Here is a 22,766-nt window from a genome sequence, read left to right as displayed (position 1 = left end):
GTGTCATAGAATTGCGAAAAAATGGGATCAATAAAACCGTGTGATTGAAATTGAATGAATTTTGTTAATATCAGGTGATGCACACAGTCGAAGAATGTTCGGAGACACTTGCATTCGCCTCGGAACCAGTTTTGGCAAGTCTCGCGAATGTTCTTGCATTTCAAGAAGCAGCCGCAATCGCTAACGCACAATCCTCAACTACGACTCAGCAAAATGTACAAGCTCGTCCGATGTATACCAAAGAATATGACATGCTTGATATAGAACTAAAATACGGATTATTACAGGTAGGAAATCTATAATTTAATTATAATCGTATGAAACCGTTGACTGTATGAATGTTCAATGGGATACAACTTAAAACGTTCAACCTAAAATGAAGGTGTTACATTCTGCCGAGTTAATTATACTCTAAAAGTTGGTACCTTTCTACCAATGTCAGGCGTTTTGCACGCAAATTAATTCGCGTAGAACCCCAGATTTGAGCACGAAACCCCCCCCCCCCCCCCGAGTAAACTGAAATGTCTTGATAAATATTAATTTTGGAACAGCTCAGGTTGAAACGAATTGGCGAAGCAATTTAGCCAGCCGTTCGATCAATACATTTTTAATGCTTAAACTTTAGAAACTTTGACTTTATCTTTACGACTGTCTCAGCTCTCTGTATTCCTTCAATTCCATATTTATTTTTAGAGAAATCTTGATCATTCACAAAACTCGCCAACATTCGCCGAATTTTTCTTTCCAAAGCATTTCCAGACAATTCAAAGATCTGAATTACCTTTTCAAGCAGTCTCTTGCAGTGGGCGAAACGTGTTTTTGTTTACATAAAAAAATCGAGAATTGAGAAGGTGAATATGGGTAGACAGCTGTGAAAGTTGGTGAATTTCGGAAATTTATTGTCCGATAGCCGAATATTCGTTAAAACCACACATCGAATACTTTGAGTGTAGTCGGTTCAACTACAACTATCCAATATTTGCTGAACCGGAATTTTCGTTCGTCTGCTTCTCAAATCAAACTTTCCTTCACAGGTGTTACAAAAAATAGCATGTGTCACACGTGCGGACTGACGACGTGCGTGTAAACGCATCACTTTACTTCGGTTAAAGCTGCAAACTTCATACCTATTCGTCGGAAATCGTTCACTTTTCGCCCTTTCCCCACGTGTAACACAATGCACACTATATTTCCTGAGGTTTTCAGAATAATATCGAGAGGACTTTTTCACTATTCTTACAATGATATCAAATAAAATTCTATGATTTTAGTATTTTTTTAGTTCCTTGAACAACATAGAATTTTAAAGTTCGACAGTCAATTTTCGGAAGGTTCGAGCGTCTGTAAATATTAAATTTCAATCAAATGTATCCACAGACGTAAGAACAAGTGTCATTCAAGACGTATTAAATATATTGAACATGCTCTTATCTGAGCATCATATGAACGAAGCGGAACCATCATAGTAACGTGATTGATGACAACTTGGCAGGAATGAAAAGGGTATCCCTGATTAAGAGAGACCAAATGCCCCTGTTTCGGGATTTTCAAATTAACTGTTCAGAAATGTTTCTTAGGTCAAAAAAACGTCTGCCCAGTAGTTCATAATTCAACAACCCCCGCTGCGCTCACCGGAGGGTGAAAAATGACATTTAATGCATTCGATTTTTTATTTCAAGACTCGATTGACGGATCTTTATGGAAAAAATTATGGATATGCATTACCAAAAGACCTTTCATGTGAATTAATTTGGGTTCAAGGGGCCAGTCCCAAGGTTCCGAAAAAATTTCAATAGAATTTAAAATCGTTATATTTTGAAACCTAATCAATGTAAAACTTTTTTTTTTCATCGTTCCATTGCTTCAAGTGTATATTATGCCCACGAATTATTTTTTAGATTTTTGTGAGTGGTGCGCCTGGTCGTAATTGACAATTTTTACACGTACACATTTTAAGTCGTAATAATTTTTTATTTTTATTTTTCTCGTTCATCAACAAGTCAGAGCCAGATTGTCTGAATTGAATATAATACTAGTGCTAATTATAATAATAATATACGGGATTGAAAGATTCTTGTACAAAACTCGTTCGTGACTGCATATCATTACGGAATATGTTACTCCTGGTAATTAGCAGTCACTATTTTGAATAATTATGCGAAAGAAATAGTTTTATGCTGTTATCAATAAATCTGTAAATATTCTTTATAACTAAATATTTACTAAGTGGAGATGATATCTCGTCCTCGTCACTGGATCCTATCAACCTTTCCAGCTTATGTCCCACCTAAGAGAATTGCTTGGAGAAGATCATTCGCTTTTATTGAGTTATCTGAAGGAAGAACCTGGAATCATAAGATTTTTGATGAAATCAAGGCATATTAATCAAAAACGTACAAGTGTTGTATGTATACATTACGGCAAGAATAATGCTGGTATCGACATAATTAAAGGGTACTGTTGCATCTGTACAAATGGTTCGCGAACAATTAGATATTGCTCTCATGTAGCTCCTCATGTATACCGGCTATCTCACGGCTGATACTTATCAAAAATAATTTTATCCGCGCAAATGATGACGAAATTCTTTGGCGTGGGAAATGTTTATCCCATTGCTGATGAAGACATCCACTGTAAATGTTTAGTTGCAAGAAATATTTTCAGAGTTATGGAAAACAGCATAAAACAAATTTTTTTCACATATTCATTCAAAATAGTGACTGCTAATTACCAGGAGTAACATATTCCGTAATGATATGCAGTCACGAATGACTTTCGTACAAGAATTTTTCAATCCCATATATTATTATCATAATTATCACTAGTATTATATTTTATTTAGAAAATCTGGCTTTGACTTATTGATCAACGAGGAAAATGAAAATAAATGTGATTATGACTTACTTTATTTAGCCCTGTAATATGTCATTTCATCAACTTAATGTTTTCATATACAGGGTGGCCTAGTCATATTTAATCAGCAAATATCGATATTCTAAAACTATTCGGAAAAATTTTTCCCCAGACATGATCGAAAATAGTGACAGAGTGTCAAAAAAGTGTAAAAATCGTAATTTTCGATGTGGCGCACCACTCACAATAATCTGAAATAATTCGTGGGCATAATGTACACTTGAAGCAATGGAACGACGAAAAAAAAAGTTTTATATTGATTAGATCTTGAAATATAACGATTTTAAATTCTAATGAGACAAAAAATCGAATGCATGAAATGTAATTTTTCACCATCCGGAGAGGGTGGAGGGGGTTATTGAGTTACGAACCGCTGGGCAGATGTTTTTCTGACCTATGAGACATTTCTGAACAGGTAATTTGAAAATCCGCAAACACGGGCATTTGGCCTCTCTTAACCCGGCACACCCTTTGAGAAGACTCGCGAATGCTATGTTTTGGAGTCAATGTGCTCATAGAATTACAGATTTATTATGCAATTGACAGTTACGTCGCTTCACCCGCAGCTTATAGCTCGATGGTTGCATATTTAATGTGTATACTCGTCTGATTTCAGATAACAGAAGCTTTATCGTTCCTCCATTACAGCGGTCACGTTCTACACAGGAACGTGTGTCCGAGCAGTATCTTGATTACAAAAAAAGGCACTTGGAAATTGGCTGGTCTCGATTTTATTGGTACGACATGGAGACAAGAAATACAAAACTTAGTTTATTGAGGTCACGTAGAGTTACAGTCGCTTTTAGTTTTATTTTGAATGATGATATTATTAATTGCGCCACCCTCCCACACTTTTACTTGCTGACGAATCAACGTTTCGTCTACATTTGCCTAAATAAAAGAAAGAAATTTTAAGTGAACAAAAGAAAAAAAAAAAATTGTCCGATGAACGATCCAAACTTCAACTACATACATTCTTATTCTGCAGAACGTGTGAACGAAATTGATGGTCTGGAGCCAGTTACATGCCATCCTTGGACGTCTAGGCTGCCTAAAATGGCTCAGCCTAATCTCGATTATATTGGTAAGGGGATAGCACTTGTAATTCATCACATTTTTATCAGGAATAAGATGCGTGATTTGTAAATAGAGCGCAATAAAGCACAAATTGCATTAACTGAAAATGAAAGAAATCGACACGATGTACAAGTTACATTTATCTTTCTCATTCAGGGAAAAATAAAACACAAATTACATGAACTGAAAAAATGGGTAGTAGAACCTGCAAGTATCTTTATTTGAATCAATTACAATTTCTGAATATAATAAATATCATTAGTCCAGAGAATTATCTACAAAAATCAACAGAGATGTTATACGAACGTATCTGGATTTTTGTATGTAATGTAGTAAGTATCATGGATATATACCGTGAGTTTTCGTAAATGCGCAACACACGACTCCTAATTATAGGCAATTCGGAGTACAGGTTCACTGACAATGAGCAATTCGGAGTTTCGCCCAGCCACGTGCTAACAAATGAATAACGGAGTTGCTCAGAGTGTTCAGAGTGGACCTCATGGTGCGCATCCCGGAAACGCGCGGTACTTCTGTGCACAAACTACCAACCTTGTATTAGATACACTTATTTACCAATCTGTTTTGTATTTTATTTTGCCCTGATTAGAAAATAAAATCATTTTATTTTGACTTTGTTAAAATATACAAGCATAATTTGCGTGTTATTTGACCTCAATTATAAAATAAAAATGTCATCCAAAGTACGTTTGTTACGTTGGAGGTACATAAAAACTAAATTATACATTTCCGTTCAATACGTTACCACAGACATATCTGTAACTTGTAACGTGTAACCGATTACTTGATTATGGCAAAAGTGATAATGATTATTATTTAAAAAAATTACTTGTACAATTCAATCGAAACAGCGATTCTGGGTGTAATCCTGTGTGTGATAATAAATCACAATTTTGCAATCACCCGATGTATTTTGCTCCATTCGTCTGTCGGTTTGAAGAAATATATTCGTTTGTTCGCGTAGCTCCGGAAGTTCAACAGGACTCAATATGTAGCATATTGAGCGACATGTTCAGCCTGGGAATGGTCATCTGCGCGGTATTCAACCAAGGTCGTTCCTTGATTCAATCGAATCATAGCTGCTCTGCTTATTTAAAGCAAATTGAAGGCGTGAGTACTCGGACTACATTATCAAACATATATTCCAATTTTATACAACCAAAACACTTTCTGTAAAACAGTTTTCATTTTTGTACTAGCGTACTATAGTTATTTGACAATGAGAGGTAGTTGACGTCAACTCAGGCAGAATCAGATCTTGCCCATTTTACTATCGTACGAATTTTTTCATTTTTCTTTTTTATGCATTGACATAAAGACGTTTCCCGTATAATTTGCGTCAACTGCCTAGTGTTGTTAATTCTGTTCTGCAAAGTTTGACATTTTAAAACACGCACACTTAGCTGATTCAACACACCCGTATTCCACACAAAATTGGAAGGCCTTTGATTCGGAGAAAAGTTCAAAGTAATTTTCATAGATTTTCCCAATAATGCTAGGTCTATAGATTACACGAATCGAAGCGACAGTTTTTCTCATAGAAATTAATCGCCATCTTTTCCTTTTCGGTATCTATTGGTATTGTTTGTATTTCAGTTATTAGTTATTAAAGGTTCTTCGATATAATGTAGTTGCTTTCAAGACAGTTTGCCTACGCGATATCACCGTTGCATCTTAAGGACGTATGGGATGTACAGTCAGGCTAAAAAGGTGGTTTAAAGAAAACCGTGATAAAACAAAGGCTTAAAAAGGCTCACTCGAGCTAATCTTGTTACATGTACATAACTAAAAATGTTCCTGTGACATAAAAAATGTTTTCGAACGTTGGGTTTCATATCTAAAGACCTCAATATGTTAACAACTTCGGTGTAGTACAATTATTCTGTTACCTTTCACCTCAAAATCCACATTTCTTGTTTAATTCTATGATTTTGACTTCTCTGACGCTGTGAATACCAAGACATTTATTATACAATTGAAATACAGTGTTTTAAATTTTTATTCTGAATCATAGGTACTTTTTCTTCAAACTGTATTTAACTTGATTAGTTTCAGTTTCACTTTATAAATCAGAGTTGTACTGCAATGTTTTTGTTTCGCCACATTTTTGAGCCGACTTTACGTCCTAAACATCCTTCACACGCCGTGGTTCGTACACGCACAAATATACATTATCATGAATGTTTGTCTCAGCTAGAAGAACATGTGAACAACATTCTACCACGAGTTCCTGTACCTCTTCAAGAAGCTGTTGTCAGGCTTCTCCATAAAGACAGGAGACAACGGCCTACAGCGCAACTTCTCTCGCTGATAAAATATTTCAGGTTTGTTGGATAGGCTGAGAAGTACCTAATAATTGATCGCAGACACTTGGTCTTTGATTGTTCTTCGGTATTTTGTTATTAAAAAATTGCGTGATCATTCCAGCGATCCATCTGTCCATGCCCTTCAGTTTCTCGATGTGATAAATATGAAGGACCCTACCCAAAAGACTCATTTCTATAAGAATACTCTGAAGGAAGTGCTTCCATATATTCCTAGAGTACGTATTTCTATCGTTGTTCCATTATTCACGATTTGGGTAAGGTGCATTTAATTGAAAAAAGGTACTCCTCACTTCAGAAACTATGGTATCAACATATTTGGCCATACCTTCAACTGGAGTCAAAGTCTCAAGAGGTACTTGCCGCAGTCTTACAGCCCATGTTGTACATAATTCAAAACAGTACAGTTGAAGAATACGAGTCAATAATACTACCGACATTCAGGTAACTATTTTGATGTAATCATTGTATGTTTCATGCATTCATGTAGCGATTGATTCAGAGTGAGTTTTAAAAGATATTACGTATATGCCGGTGTGTATAAATATTGCAGAGCAGTCTTCTCGACTCCAAAATCGATACAAGCTACGGTAATATTGTTGGAAAATTTGCATCTAATATTGGAGAAGACTCCGCGTGACGATATCCGATCAGAAGTCTTGCCCATGCTGTACGCGTCATTTGAAAGTACAACGACTCAAGTCCAGGTGGGTTTTATTCGCTGATTAAATATGCATGATTTTACGTGATTCGTTATGCGTGGATTCGGCGTCATGCGACCCTCTTTGAACGCAATCTGTCTTTTCAGGCTGCAGCCTTGGTCGCTGTATCAAACGTCACCGAATATCTAGATGACATGGCCATACGACGTATGGTTTTACCGAAATTGAAGGGAGTATTTGAGAAGAATTCAGGAGACGTCAGAATCATGTCGAACGTTTTGTCGTGCATCGAGTGCATATTGGAGCGGCTTGACAAACAGCAAATTATCGACGAAGTGCTGCCTCTGTTATGGGAGGTCAAACTTCAGGAGCCCGAAATTGCTATTCGGGTTGTAAGTAAGTGCATGATATTATTGGTACAGGGGTTTGTATAATGTTGACCCATACGCGGATCAAATTATAATTCCGTAAGAAACTGCAAACTACGACAAAATTCAATACTAGAATGCGATTTTTGTTATCAATTCTTTCCTAAGATATTCCAAGATTTTATAATAATATTTCGAACTATCATCGAAATTAGTCCCACGGTATTGCCGAGGATACTGACGATAATTCTAACTCACGATCACGCATTTCGGTGTTCCGTATGACGGTTTTTACCTTATTTAAAATTTTCGATTTCAAATCCTTGTGAAAAAAAAGATGATTAACTGATTTTCAAAATTTTAACTCGCATACGTTCAAGCCTTTCTGTTTATGCAAATTTAATTTATTTTATACGGAAAAGGTATGACTGTGAGTTTGAAAGAGAGTTTGTTTACAACTTGAAGGCTGAATTTCATAAAGTTGTTTGCACACCGAGGTCCAAAACTATGTATGAAAAATTGTTGATATGAATTGTAGACTTATTATTTATATGATTTTACAGACATTTATAGGCTGATGTTGAACGACAAGAAATATGGACTTTCTGTAAATTTAATGGCAACACGCGTAATGCCGTCTTTGCTGCCTCAGACAGTAAATCCTGCTTTAAATTTAGAGCAATTTACTATTCTCCTAGAAGTGTTACAAGAAATGCTGAATCACATAGACAGGTAAAAAGTTCTTATACCCAAGATGCATGACGGTTATATTAGCGTATATAGTTTGTTCGAAGTACAGCGATTTTGATCGATGTGTAAATGTGTAAATATTTCATCATCCCAACAGAAATCAAAGAAACAAATTGAAATTGGACAATCTGTCGCTTCCGAGTCCAGAAAGACATCGCCAATTGCGTCATCAATATAGCTCTGATAACATGCATGCACCTCCATTCAACATTCCCAATCTCCGTATCGAACAGAGAAAAACATCGTCGGCCGAAGACATGGCTAGAAAGAACTCCATTGGTAAGTTTATAAGTTACTCAACGATTTACGGTTCGTCAATGAGTTGATCAGGTGCGTTGTGATCAATTGTCTCTCGTTGCAGTTGTATTCTCTTTTTCAAGTCGCAACAAAGTGAAAATTATAGTTTTCTCATTTCTATTGGTTGACGGTACCGACAGACGCGCGTAAACTAACATCAAAACGATCGACTGTACAGTATGATTTCATACAGTGTATAGAAAAAACAGCAAGCTGCCATTTATCAGCAATTATAAGTGTTTCCAACCACGACAAATGGCCCTTACAATAATTAAATCATTTTCCGTAATGCGGTTTTAATTACGCTATTACTTCATGCCTAGGTTCAATGTCGATGACTGCGTCAGCTGAAAATATGGCTAGAAAAAATTCCATGGCTGGTAAATATACCATCATAATATTTATCATAATCTATCATAATATCATATTCATATACTATCATAATATTTATAAACGTTTATCATACAAAGACTGGAATAATTTGATTATAATTTTTGAAGCATCGGGGGATCGATTATTACGAATTGATGCTTTCACGTAGTACGCGGAAAAATGAACCGTTTTTCTGCACTTCGTGTAAAATGTGGATTCTGACTTTAGGCATGCTTGGAAGCTGGTGGTTCGGTTCGTCGTCCTCTACAAACGACGGAAATTTCTTGCGCGTGGCAAACGCTTTTCCGAACCGTCGGCTGTCGGACAACACCCTGATGACGCCGAAAATACGCATAGCTCCTTCTTGCGCCAGCTCACCCGGCGGTACTCCGGGAGGAGGTTTACCAATTCGACGCCATTCTAGCACCGGGCCCCAAGAGCGGCGCGGGTCAAATATTAACCTTTCACCGCCAACGGTAATTTGTGAAATATATTAAGAACAAAAACTAATCTTGTTCTGGAGATAAGTGAACAAGGTGGGGCCAAATGTAGCCGTGTGTAAAGTTACCAATCGTCATTTTTTTGCAAATCGAGAGGTTGACCATTCGGGGACCGACAGTACGCTCGACTTAAAGCCTTCATCGATACAAGTGGCTTGATGTTAGTAGAATCAAAAGACGTCGATTGAACCCAGTCACCCAGACGATGTCAAATCACGCCAAGTGAATGCATGTGAATTGACATGATTTCAATTAAAAGTAAACGAGTTCACCTGATTTCAATTGAACTTATGTCATTGTCATTGCATACAGTTCGAAGACTTGACTCAAGTTGAAGTAACATTCAGTGACTTCAAACAAAGTCACACATGAATTTCAGTCGCCTCTACAGCGATTCCAGCCAACCTTTTTCCAAGTTCAATCCCGACTTTAGTAGAATTCAAACTTTTTAAAACAACATCAAATGAATATGAGAGAATAATTGTTGTGATTTCATGAAACATCACACGAATTCCCGTGATTTCATGAAATCGAAAGATTAATCAAATTCAAATAACTTTAATTGTCTTCAAGCGACTTCTTTTTATTTCATGTGACTCCTGTACTGACTCCAAGTAACTTTGTTCCCAAGTTTACACGTGAGTTCAAGACTTCATGAATTTAAGTGATTCCGCGAAGTCTGCGAGTTTCTAACCAATACCAAACGAATGAGTAATGTGAATTGATGTGATTTCGAGTAAAATCACAGCCGTCCACGGTGACTTCTAATACAACTTTTCCCCTCAATTTACGACTGTCCTCAAATGTGGCCAATCTCTCGTTTGAAATTGATGCCTGATGATGAAACGAAATTAAATAAGTATAGCCATAGGTACTCTTAAAAGATGTGTGACATAAATAAGAGATTAATTGAAAACACTGCAGGGTGGTGGTATGCCGATCACAAGTAGTAGTGTTCCATATCTGCTAAGTTCAAGCATGAACAGCATTCGTGGCACTCGGCGGCCATCCGTGTCGTCGACATCTTCGCAGCAAGGCAGCGGGCTGCTTCACCAGTTTGGCTCCGGCATGGTAAGACAACTTCCCCCCATCTGCCTCAACCTCAATGGGCCACCAACACATACTCCATCACTCCAGCCATCGGGACAGCCTTCCCACTGACCCTTGTTTACAGTGTAAGAATCTCTATGCTCCTTTGCCAACCTTTCTTATACGAATATCCCTTGTACCCTTGATACTATTGCAGAAACACTGTCTCGTTATTTGTACAGTTAGAGAATTATGATGGGAGAGTTCCCGATATTTTTATAACATTGCACCGCTGAAATTTACCTTCGTCATACTTTTAAGTGGACGATCGACTGCACATGTGACGAACAGCGATAACCAATGTCAGCCCGAAGTATATGCCGATCCAAAATAATTGACCCTAGTTAATATAATAGGTAATATCTTATGTTTTGAGGAGTTAGATCGGACAGTCAGTTTAAAGAGCGTTGTACGGTAAGATTTGTGGTACTACTTTTTTTTCGAAATGGTCAACTGCTTATAATTTCTTCTCAGAAATCTAACACGGCATTATGTGTTTCAATGTTAACTTTTTGTTTGTTTCAGTATCAACTATTCTCTGGACGTTCATAAAGACGTACGTGCCAACAAGCTATTTGTTACATTCGTATGGATATTTCGTATGAATTCAAGTCCAAAACAACAAAATGTGAGTAACATCTGAAGCATGAAATGAATGGATAGCATAAAGCAATAGCAATATAAGATTCCTGGAGACGGATGATAAATACCCGGGAGTTAGTTTTGTATAATTATTTCATCATTTTTTATCAAGCGAAGAATCGGGAGCGAATAGAAATATAATTACTTCAATTTAATGTTAAGATTTTTGTCAACAGTGCTTGCCATCACTTTTACATCTAGGATAAGGCTGCTACCTGCATGTTTCTATATTTACCGATAAATATTATGTACGCTTACTAGCAATAGTTCTATTGATTTTGACACGTCACTAACGCATAATTACCGAAATTATCGTTGCATTTAATTGTGACATGTATTTAATTGTCTAACAAATATCGGGCTTCGCACATTAAAACGCGGAATTCTCCAATCATGGATGTTACATAAAAGAAGTACAGTGTTATTTTCTTGGCGGGTATATTTCTAGTAGCCTTATCCTAACGACGATGCATATCCAGATCAGAATCGCAAAGGTATTTATTATAAGCATATTATGGTATATAAAATAATAAATTGATAAGATGAAAAATCTAAATTCTAAAAGAACTGCGTCTTTCAAATAGGGAAAAGAAAGAATAAACAGTCGAACTTATTTCGTTAGCTCATCTACTGGAAATCGTATCTGACAATTACTGATTTGTTTGGCTGCAGTAACTTGTATCTGATATACAAATTAATATTCAATATCAGATATAGAAATTACGTGAGTATTAATAGTGGCATGAAGTATGAAATATCAGGGAAACCTCTGACAGGAAAGTTACATTTACCCCTCCAAAGCCTGCCAGTAAAATGTGTCAATTTCAGTATAAATTAATGTGACTGTCTCTTATTCTTATATTCAACTCTGCGTGAGAACCCTACACGTATTATATATTTGTGTTATGTGTGTAACACAAATATGTCTTTGGCCTATTACACAGCCTATTATGTCCTAATTACTCAAGCTTTAATAGTGAGGAATAAGATAAAAATAAATGTCTAGTCAAAAACTTCGACTTGTTAGTCGAACTCTTATATTGTATATCATATATTATACGCGCAAAGTTTTTTCTCGCAAACCGCATTTAGCAGTGATGAAAAAAATCTATGAATATGTATACATGTATTGTCAATTGCTATATTCTATGATATTATGATTACTGCATCAACAATCATTAATTCTTAAGGTAGCTTTTATACAACTATAAATTTGCACGAATACGACGGGTTAAAATACAGATTTTGTATTACGGCTCTAATATGAAAGTATACTCGAACGAAAATCAGAATCGAATAATAATTTTGTTTAAATATCACTTGCAGGATACATAGATTGGAAATACGATTTTTCCTTTTATAATAAGGGTGCGGAAGCTTTTATGTTACAATTATATGTTTACATATAATGGCACATATTATAAATACTATATAGATTGTACAATAGGCATACTGACTATCATTTAAAAATTTTTAGAACCAATATATTTTATACATAATTTGGTCGAAGCTCGCTGAAAGTATATTTAAAATAGCTACGTTAACAATAGCCTATACACTTTAATAGTATATCTATAAATTTTTTAAAAGTAATTCCTCGATAGGCAAAATTGAATTCAGTGGGACTGAAATTTTTAATGCCAGCTATTTCTCTACGGCCTTCCAAACCATTCGCAATCTGTTCGAGTAATATTTTTTTTCACGAATCCATGATGCAAAGTGACGCACATATGTATATTGCACAATCCGATTTCCGACAATTGCGTTTTTTATTTTCTCCGAATTTTACCGCGAACGATGTAGGTAGAATACCGTATACCTGAGCAGCGTTTTTTCAATGTAACAAGCATAGACAATACGAAGGGATTCAACTCAATGACTAACTAAATCAGACCATAAATGTAGTTCAATGGCATAACGGCAGAAATACGTATATTGCACTACATGTATAGGTATATGTTATGCGTACATATATCGATATATAATACTGTGGCAGTCGCAGGTAACTGAATGTCCGAGCATGCGAGCGTCAAGTTTTCCCATGCGTTAACAGGCTAACTAACTCTGTCAGGTTGGACCTTAATGCGGACTGTCAATACGAGCAGGCATTTCGAGGTTATTGTTGAAAGTCATATTTTGAACGTCTCAAATCATGGAGACTACACAATGAGACAGAACTCAAGTGGGAGAATTGACTGAACTTGTCACACTAATCGTACACATCGACATGGAAAATGGACCGCGTGTTCCCTACCTAAGCAATGCACGGAATATGTCCACCGCTGTGCAAGCGAGATACAGCATTATTAGTACCCATAGAAACTAGAGACTTATTGTCAGTGCCAATCGCTGTCTCTTTCTAAGACCGCTGAATATCCCATTGACATGGCTCAAACAAGGACACAAATAGGCCCGTACTGCTGTCTGTCTCTTTCCATTCGGCGGGCACATTTTTGGTCTGCTTTCGCAGTCCATTCTCTACGTCGATGATTGTACACGTTAGATTTATTTTTTGTACCAGTGACGTCGCGAGGGTTCCTGTTGCACCGCAGTGTCATTGGTTGCAGGGATACCATGTATCGACCGATCGATGATTTTCCAATGAGATTGGTAGAAAGTCTTCAATTCAAACAACCGCCTTATACCCCCTCTACTGTCTTCGGTGCATACGGAACGCTGATGACATCTAACTTTACACAGATATTGGTTTACATGGAGTTCGGTCTCCTTGCGTAGTCTCTATGATCTCAAATTCACAACGCAACATATTGGGTGTTTTCCATTTACTAACTCAAGTCGACTCGTGTTGCTATTTCGGGTGCATTCCTTTGTCCAGATTGGCCGGTTACACCAGAAATAGCGACACAAGTCGATTTGAGTCAGTAAATGGAAAGCACCCATTGTGGTTGACAGGCTTAATGACCGACTAGCATGCGCAAGAGAATTGGACTCTATTGGTCAGTGAAATCGTACAGTGGCAATATTTTTGTCTGTAAGGCATGGTGGCCAACTTATGCGAAAGCGGACATAAGCTCTCAAATTTTTCGCGTCAAGTACCAAATCGAGGTTATGTTTGTCATTCCATGCAGTAACTCTAGTAACATTCTGGAGTAAGGGCTGGAGCATATAAAACTATAGAGGTTGTAAGCCCAGAAGCCTTAGATCATGTGCAATTCTGAAAGTCCAGTCGAGTCATGTGGCTTCTTCATTCTGACTATGGCCTCTATAATTTTTTGTGCTTCGGCCTTAAGTCTGCCTACAGACTGCAACTGCAGACACAATGTGTCTTCTACCTCATTAAACTGCGGGTCTGACATTAGAATCTGAATTATTGCAAATCTTGCATAAGTCTGTTGTCAGGTGGAAAAAATTGCTGTCAGGGAAGATTCTGTATCGACTTTGTGGAAAGACGTCCACAGAGTCTTCTCAAATTTTAGCAACTGAAGGCAACGCTACTAGGGAAGCGTTCCAGTTGTATTATAGTTCAGTAGTGAAACCTTGGACCATGTGCTCCTGAAGAGCGCATTACCGGATAATATTGGCCGCACGCTAACCTGACACATCGATATTTTCCTTTTCTCCGCCATTCCAAAGCCTTTGCACTATCCGTCTTTGCCTGTCTATTCAGTTTCAACCAGTATTGGCAACCTTTGATAACAGGATTACGTTAAGAGAGCGGTTAAATTGTAGTGTATCATATAGTATATTATTACAGTATATTTGAAAAAATTTATAGTCAACTTAAATAAAATTCTGAAACAGTTTCTATCCTCTGTTCAGTATATCAATTAATTGCATTGATCTGCAAAAGAAAACTTTTTTCTTTTCCTTCGTATTATTATCTGTAAATTTTATAGACTTAATGCTCTTGAATCGAAATATAGCGATAAAAAATATGTACCACGTATACTTTTCACGTAATGTGTTTCTTAATGAAACGCTATTTTTGTTAACAAATTATAATCAAACACTACTGATAGAAACAATATTTATGACAAAAAGCTACAAAGTCAAGTAGATTAATACGTTAAAATCATCAGAAAATTTATCTACTAGTATAATTCTATTTATTTCGTAGTTTTCTCTCTTTTTGTACTGCGCGACGTTAAGTCATAACGAGAACTGCGCAGGGCATGCATTGGCGTGAGAACAACTTTGTGCGATATCTTTCTTTATTTTTCCACCAGTTCGAATTGGTTTTGCATATACAGATATTATTGAAATAGATTGAAGTAGTGTAAAGGCAAAAGAAAAAAAACAACAAATTCACAATTTTGAACAATAAAAGAAAGAATCATATCATGCAATATACGTGACAGCAAAAAATGAAAAACAGATGTAGATTCAGCACATCAAGACCTTCATGTCTGTAGAAAAAATTTTAATAAAATATTAATGTTTACGTGTTTGAATATAAGAATTTAACCTCACGTTGTGAAAAAATATTGCATATCACACAATTATAGCAGATTTAATGATTATAGTACTGCTGTTATTTTACACTGTACAAGTACAAAAAAGTGATATGCCTACTATAATTGTAGTATGGTTGCCAACACTGATTTCAACCGCCATCTTTCGTAAAAATAGGCAATTCGTCCAGGAGTATATGGTCAAAATGTAACCGTGAGAAGACGGAGAAGCTTGCGCATAGTCAGTGAGTCGCTTCGAAGACTAATTTTCACTATCGCCACTCGGTACGTAGATTATAGTCTGCTCATTTTCTACACTGCATGTGGTTTTCCTGCGGGACGTCCAGTGAAAGAGACAAAACACATATACGGCCAATCTTCTATTTTCTTAATCTCCTACTTCCCGTAGCTAAGAAAAAGATAGATATCTACCGCATATGCGTTCCATCTCTTTCTACAGTGGGATAGATATTCTGCCTATAGATGACCGATCCTTACTCTATGTTACGCGTTTGGCCGCAACTGTTGATGAGTTGGTTAACCTGACAAGCAGACAAAAGACTCAACGCTCATAAGTTGAATTTATTATTGGATTCACATGATGTTTTGCATCCCAACAAACGAAAATAAATTAAAACGGATTAAAAAGTATAATTTGCCAATTAGTATTTACCGAAGTTTTGGTTTCACCAATACAAATACGAATTTTCTATTCTTTCAGATGAGTTAGAACGAATTTAATATCAGTCTTTTTACATTTCCATGAATGCGTCTATTTATTCGAAACTGCATCCAAGAATTGATCAATGTAAAGAAATTCGTATTACATGCAGAATACACGTGACGTGAATTCCGCTGTATCCCGATTTTGGCATACATTACCGAGAACTTCCAAATAAAATATGTCTATCTTAGTTTTCAATTCACAATTGAATGGTATATGACTCTCATCTATGTGAATCACTCGGGTACACGAATTCGTTACAGAAGATTTTGTACCGCTACCGTCAGCGGCCACCAGGTTTCAGTCCAATTGCTTGGCCTTCCCACAGTCAAAAATGCGCGCTGATGTAATCAATTCAAAGGAAAACATCGTCACGCACTACATTTACCAAATTTCATCCGTCAATCGAGCAGCTAGTTGAATGATTAAAAATTTGTTTCTTTGAAATTGAATGCCTAGTTCAAGCTTTGAATTAAATTTATATCAATCAATGATTTCTACTACAACCAATTTGATAAATAGATACAATTCTATGATTGAAAACCGGGATTCATTGGAATCCAAATGTTGGAGGCTTGCCAATTCTTTGCCGTTTGGTCGGACCAGTATATTAGGGTGGGTCCTTGTTTAGGGTGTTGACGAATTTTTACCGCACCATCACTGAAATCAATTGCAAATCATTTAAAAAGAGTCGCCAAATTTTTTCAGATTCTTACAGCAGGTCTGAGATAGCCCGCATTGTGATCGAAGTTTCTTATGGAAATGACATGGGAAAAACTTTTTTTCGCATTATATATTTTATCGTGAAAGTAATAATGTTCCAAAAAATCGGTAACTGCGAGATTTTAGTCGGCATTAGTGATACTATATGAAAAAAAATACACATCATCGTACGAGGCAATCTAGACGAATTGCACTTCCTCTAAATAAAAAAAAAAAACAAGTCAGGTTTCGAGGTTATGCAATTCGTCTAGATTGCCTGTTACGATAACGTATATTTTTTCCCAGATAGTAGCACTAATTCGTACCAAAACCTCGCGGTTACAGATTATTTGGAACATTATTACTCTTGCAATAAAATATATACTGAGAAAAAAAGTTTTACCCATGTTAATTTCCATAAGAAACTTCGATCACAATGCGGACTATCTTAGATTCGATGTAAAAATCTGAAAAAATTAGGCGATTGTTTTCGAATTATTTGAAGTTGATTTGGGGGATGGTCTGGCAAAAATTCGTCAACACCCTGAATAAGGACCACCTTACAGTATATCCTTGTGCAGTATCCTGAGACTGTCAAGTATCATGTACGTGTTGTCACTTCGTGATGTTTTAGTACATATATAATACATGCATTAATAATACTGTACATCTCATAATGCTATATGAGTATAAATGTCTGATTTTGGTATAATGATTGTTGCCGTGAAAGATGAAAGTGTTTATGAATTTATTGCGCTATCCAGGACATGACGCTGAATATACTACTCACTTTTAAGTTGATTTATAAACTATTATAATTAGGCTATTAGAATGAAATTTTAATATCAAATTTTTGTAGGCAAAACAAAATCAGGCTATCAAAAAAAAAAGAAAAAAAAAATATATATATGTATAACAATAAATGGTTAGAAAAAAAATTTTCCAGCAACTCCACTAAAATTTTTGGATTGATTTAACCATTTTTTAGTGTAAGACTGAGTGAAAAAAACCAATAATTTCAAATTAAACGTTGATATGACAATTTGAACGTTCAATTTGCAAAAATTTGTACTATGTTCGTTAACAGAAATGTAACAAATAACGTAAATATAGAGTGAACCTGCTGGGAAGTTATGTTCATTTAAATTTTTCTAACAGCGTATACATACAATATGAAGTAATAATAACAATATGATAATAAATTAAACAGAATTAACCGAGTAAATCAAATGAATATATGTATAGGTTTCGATTACTGTACCTACCTTTATGTACTCATGAAACATTTTAGAATGAAAATTCATACAAAAGTCGAAATTTAATGACCTCAAATCAAGTCTATTCTTGGTGCTTTGCTTAAATTTAACAAAACTTTTCACAAGTCAAGTATATAGCCTACAGCCGTCACTGTGAAATTCATATTTTTATGCAATGTGCAAACGAAGATTATATAAATATCATTTCAAATGTTAGTATTATCAAACTACACTATTATAGAGTATTTGTATAGTGTTAATGTACCGGCCTCAGATTACCAAGTTGTTACTATATCCGTTGCTATCCTATTTCTATTCCCTTCTTACTGTGATACCACGACTTCTTACCCTATTGATCTAACTAGTTTTAAATTTCATTCGTATTCTCATTGGACAAATATACATAATATTCTAAGAAAACCGGATTTCACGTAGGCGGTTCTATACTCTAAGTATTTGAAGATCCTGATCAATAAATCGATCATTAAATTTCCAGTTGCCCTTGAATAATTAGGCACAGACAGTCTGGCTCATTCCTTTTGCCGCAGGCATTATTGCGGTAAGAATCATTTTATTAGCAAGGATTCATTTTTGATGGTCATTTACTGAACTCTAATATTCGGACTCTGGTTTTAATGATAGGTATAAGAATTAATCGTCGTGCAAATTTACGGAGTGATATCGATACATGTATAAGATTTGAATACTATGTCTTTCAGGTTCAGTACGTATTGTATAGAATGATTTGTAAATTGAATTTTAAACCGTTATACAATCTATATGACTACACGAATGGCGAAAGTATACGTAATTGCCCTAATTACACTTCTAAAATTATATAGAGCAAAATGGTTTACTGTATTATTGTACACCGATTGTGAGAGAGGCGCAGATACACACTAAAGTTACCTAAATAGCATATGTGGTTATTGTTTAGATACAACTACAAACTTAAGTGTCCTTAACATTAAGAACAGCATAGGTATAATTGTTTGGAAATTCAACTGAAAACGGTTTATCGCAAAATAGGTTCTTTTTTTTTTATTCAATACTTCATTTAAGCAGCTCAATTGTGAATGACAATCAATTTATATTCCACTGTTTGAGCCTTTTGTGTATATATATATATACATATAATATATGTATATATATACACATATATATCATGAAAATATGTATATCATATATAATATATCACTTCCAGCGCCGTGTAGGAAATTTGCAATATTTACAGAACGCTACCGCAATTGTGGCGAAAATACGAAACTGTACATGGGAGTCCTCTACACAGCGCCTCTATCAGAGATTTTTCAACACCGTGAAAATTTACGACAGAATTTCCAGAAAAATTATCTATAATAACTCGTAGAATTCCATAAAAATACCGAAACTTCATGGGCTTCCCATCGGAATCTTAGAAACGCTGTGAGCATTCTTTACAATGGAAATCCTTAAGGAATCCAAACACTATATTTTTGAAATCTCGTTACTTGTCAGCAGATGAATGTAACATTTTGGTTCCGTATACTTGTGTTTACAATCACGAAGAAATTGAAGGATAAAGAATTCAAAGATTAATCTGCGTATAGCGTCAGATAACTGTTTATGTAATTACGCTTAATACATATGTCCTCACTGTGTACATATCAGCGGTTTTTCGCAAGAAAATTTGAAGGAACGTATTCACCTGATTGCTATTGTAAAAATCCTTTTTAACTTTTGAGAGCGTGTAATTTTACGACAAATACTGATTCCAGTTGAATTTCTAAATACCAGCATATATACATATATACATTGTAATCATTAATTTACTTAGGAGCATATAACGATATAATCATTATTTTTCGCATCAGACAATCGATAGACAATCGCCCATATGGGACTCGTTCCGATGACTTTGTCAACTTCATCTTACATTGCAAAGCACTGTAGTTGCAATTCAGGGTCCATGGAGAAAGTTCCGTTTCGTCATAAAAAATCTGTGCTGTCTTTAATATAACATGTAGCAATTAATTAATCTCACCAAAGTAATACGTCGATTATTATTTTTGTGTAACATCTCGTCTACCTTCATCTATTGACTTCTGGTTTTCATCGCAATTTATTATCAATGTTCTTCTTCTTTTTTTTTTCAAGTAGAATTGAGTGGTTTATTAAATATGAGTACATCTCTCGGCGTTCATATATCGAGAGATCCTTCGAATTTGCTATAGTTTATCATCACAGTTCATCTCATAAGCATAGTCCACATATATTTGTCAATTTCAATTAATGTTTTAAGTGTTAGAGAAATGTATACCATCTATATAACACAAAATTATCTGTACGTAAGACATTATCATTATTCAGAGTATGATAGATATTATTGAAACATATTTTATGAGATATTGACAATTTTATTATTTATTCACACGTATGTTCATTGTTGTGATACGTATTATTATCGAATTATTTCAACTATTGCAAAACACTCATAGGGACCGAGTGCCAAATTTGTCCGTATCGATAGGATTTGCACTAACGTTGACGGGTGGTGTGGCGGTTAGTTGTTATCATCTTTCAGAAAAAACAAATATTTCTATCGAAAAAATACCTTTCCCCGGTGCGAGAAAAGTGAAGGTTAATTGTTGCGGTATCGGCTGTTGTATGATAGTTTAAGAAATACCGAGTGAACCCTCATTTACTGTCCCTATGCGACAGGGTGATTCAAAACGATTGGTTAATTTCGTGTCATGGGAGTTTTTGATTGCTTCAGTCTTGGCGTAGACGGGGAAAAATCCCCGTCCGTTGGAACAAGTACGATCGATTTGGCACTTTCGGCAATTTCGCGCACGTTCCCTATACGATTATGCACTAATACTATATTATGTATAGCATGTGGTACGTTTTAAATACGTATTTACCGAGTTTTCGTTCATTTATTTCTTAATGTGTGAAATATGTGTAACATTTCATACATTTCCTATTGTAAATGTTTACAATTACTAGCAGTTGTTAGTATTTAGTAAATGTGTTAAATGTTATGTGCTATTTAAAAAAAGTCAAATGTGTATAGAGAAGGAATTTTGTGTTTTCCACAAATCATATTAACAATTGTCACATTGCCTCGTTGAATATACTAGGAAAATCCGAAACTAGTAGGGCTGAAAAATATTCTGCTCCGTGATCTAGTTTAATACCACTAAACACAGCAGCGATTCTTGGTCATTTCTTGACGAGTTCTGTAAATTACTAAACTGAGATTATTCGTGGGTAGTTCAACATACTTATACAATTATAAATATATGTCGACAGATTATCGTTAATCCTATAACAGAGTTTGGAAAAAAAATATCGTGAGAAAATTCACCGTTATTGTGAATATTTGTTTACTCATCTTTGGAACGATAAACTTGTCGAGACGAGATAAAAGTACAGATTTCAATTTTTTTTTTTTATACAATAAACTTTTAGTTCAATTTTCTTAATATCTGTCTGAATATAACAGACAAAATGATTTAAACTGAACTATAGAAGCAAATTGTGAATACAAGCAGTCACTTGCAAGTGAGATGCTGAATCTCTTGCTAAAGTTATGTGTTCAATAGAGCGCAATTGGTAAACAAAACTGAAGAAATAACAAAGTTTCTTCATTGGTAATAATTAATCATTCAAGTAATAAACTTACGTATAAATGTCTATTTCATGTAATAATTTTTAAAAATGCAATAAAGTTCATCGTACTAATATCCAATGTTTCATGCCTGTAAAAACAGTCAGGTAGACCAGTATAATTCGACTGTTGGAATTTGCAATATTACTAACCAAAATATTTCAACTAACGATACCTCAATTTAATTGCTTATTTCCAAAGCGAAAATCCATCTGAAATCAGTAATACTATTTTGAAAATTTTTACCTACAACAAATGCTGTGACTATAGTGTCGCAAAAACGTTTTAGTTGGAATCTTTTATTTGGAGATACGTAACAATATTTCTTCATGATATATTGCAACCGTATTTCAAGAAGATTATGAATTAAATGTTCGTTCTACCAAACAATAGATGGTATTGTGGGTATGTCAAGTAGCATTCATTTCACCATCGATGTTATTTCGACTTACTGTCTAAAATCATGTCTAAAATGGCAAAAACGTAGAAAGTTGTTGTAATCTACATCGCTGCATGCAGATAATGATAGACAAGGTTTGAGGGGGTTCAATGTTAGTCAAATTGAGATCATTCTTCAAATCAAATGCCAATTTGAAATAAGTTTGGCGGTACTAAAGTACGATTTGATCAACGTATTTTTTTTTTTGATAATGTGCTGACGGCGGATCGTCATTCGATTGCCATGCGGTCGCCAGCTGTCTTGAGCCATTAGATACCGAGTCGGCTAAATTCAAACTGCTGTAATTCGCAAATGAGAAATTTCCAATCAGAAATGTAAAAAGGTTTGACCATAGATTTTTGCAAGGAAATTATCTGATAGTAAGTTTAAAAGTTAAAGGAAATATAATAATTTTAGTTATTGAACCGTCAGTACGTTAGCCGAGAAGAACATGTTAATCAAAGTACTTGAAGACCGTTAAACTGATTCCGAATTAACATTTGAAGATGTAATGGCTATACATTATCAAACAAAAGTAAGTCTCTGCAACAATATTGAATACTTTA

The 22,766-nt window shown here is 35.3% G+C and overlaps 1 protein-coding gene across 1 annotated transcript in view; it reads left to right on the top strand.

Moving 5' to 3' along the window:
- bma (SCY1-like protein bma) overlaps positions 1 to 12,078 on the top strand; it is a 43,698-nt gene extending 31,620 nt beyond the window's left edge. Inside the window, exons 4-18 of the mRNA XM_046616965.1 lie at positions 75 to 287; positions 3,530 to 3,650; positions 3,902 to 3,997; positions 4,976 to 5,121; positions 6,205 to 6,335; positions 6,439 to 6,553; positions 6,634 to 6,779; positions 6,889 to 7,042; positions 7,144 to 7,393; positions 7,929 to 8,097; positions 8,213 to 8,394; positions 8,736 to 8,792; positions 9,013 to 9,260; positions 10,209 to 10,355; positions 10,899 to 12,078. Coding sequence (XP_046472921.1) covers positions 75 to 287; positions 3,530 to 3,650; positions 3,902 to 3,997; positions 4,976 to 5,121; positions 6,205 to 6,335; positions 6,439 to 6,553; positions 6,634 to 6,779; positions 6,889 to 7,042; positions 7,144 to 7,393; positions 7,929 to 8,097; positions 8,213 to 8,394; positions 8,736 to 8,792; positions 9,013 to 9,260; positions 10,209 to 10,355; positions 10,899 to 10,925 — 2,202 coding nt within the window. The 3' untranslated portion in view covers positions 10,926 to 12,078. The remainder of the gene's footprint in view (positions 1 to 74; positions 288 to 3,529; positions 3,651 to 3,901; positions 3,998 to 4,975; positions 5,122 to 6,204; positions 6,336 to 6,438; positions 6,554 to 6,633; positions 6,780 to 6,888; positions 7,043 to 7,143; positions 7,394 to 7,928; positions 8,098 to 8,212; positions 8,395 to 8,735; positions 8,793 to 9,012; positions 9,261 to 10,208; positions 10,356 to 10,898) is intronic.
- The last annotated feature ends 10,688 nt before the right edge of the window (positions 12,079 to 22,766 follow it).

This window comes from Neodiprion pinetum, chromosome 3 (genome assembly GCF_021155775.2).
Source record: "Neodiprion pinetum isolate iyNeoPine1 chromosome 3, iyNeoPine1.2, whole genome shotgun sequence".
In the NCBI taxonomy this organism is placed as follows: domain Eukaryota; kingdom Metazoa; phylum Arthropoda; class Insecta; order Hymenoptera; family Diprionidae; genus Neodiprion; species Neodiprion pinetum.
This window is presented reverse-complemented; position numbering and strand designations above follow the sequence as displayed.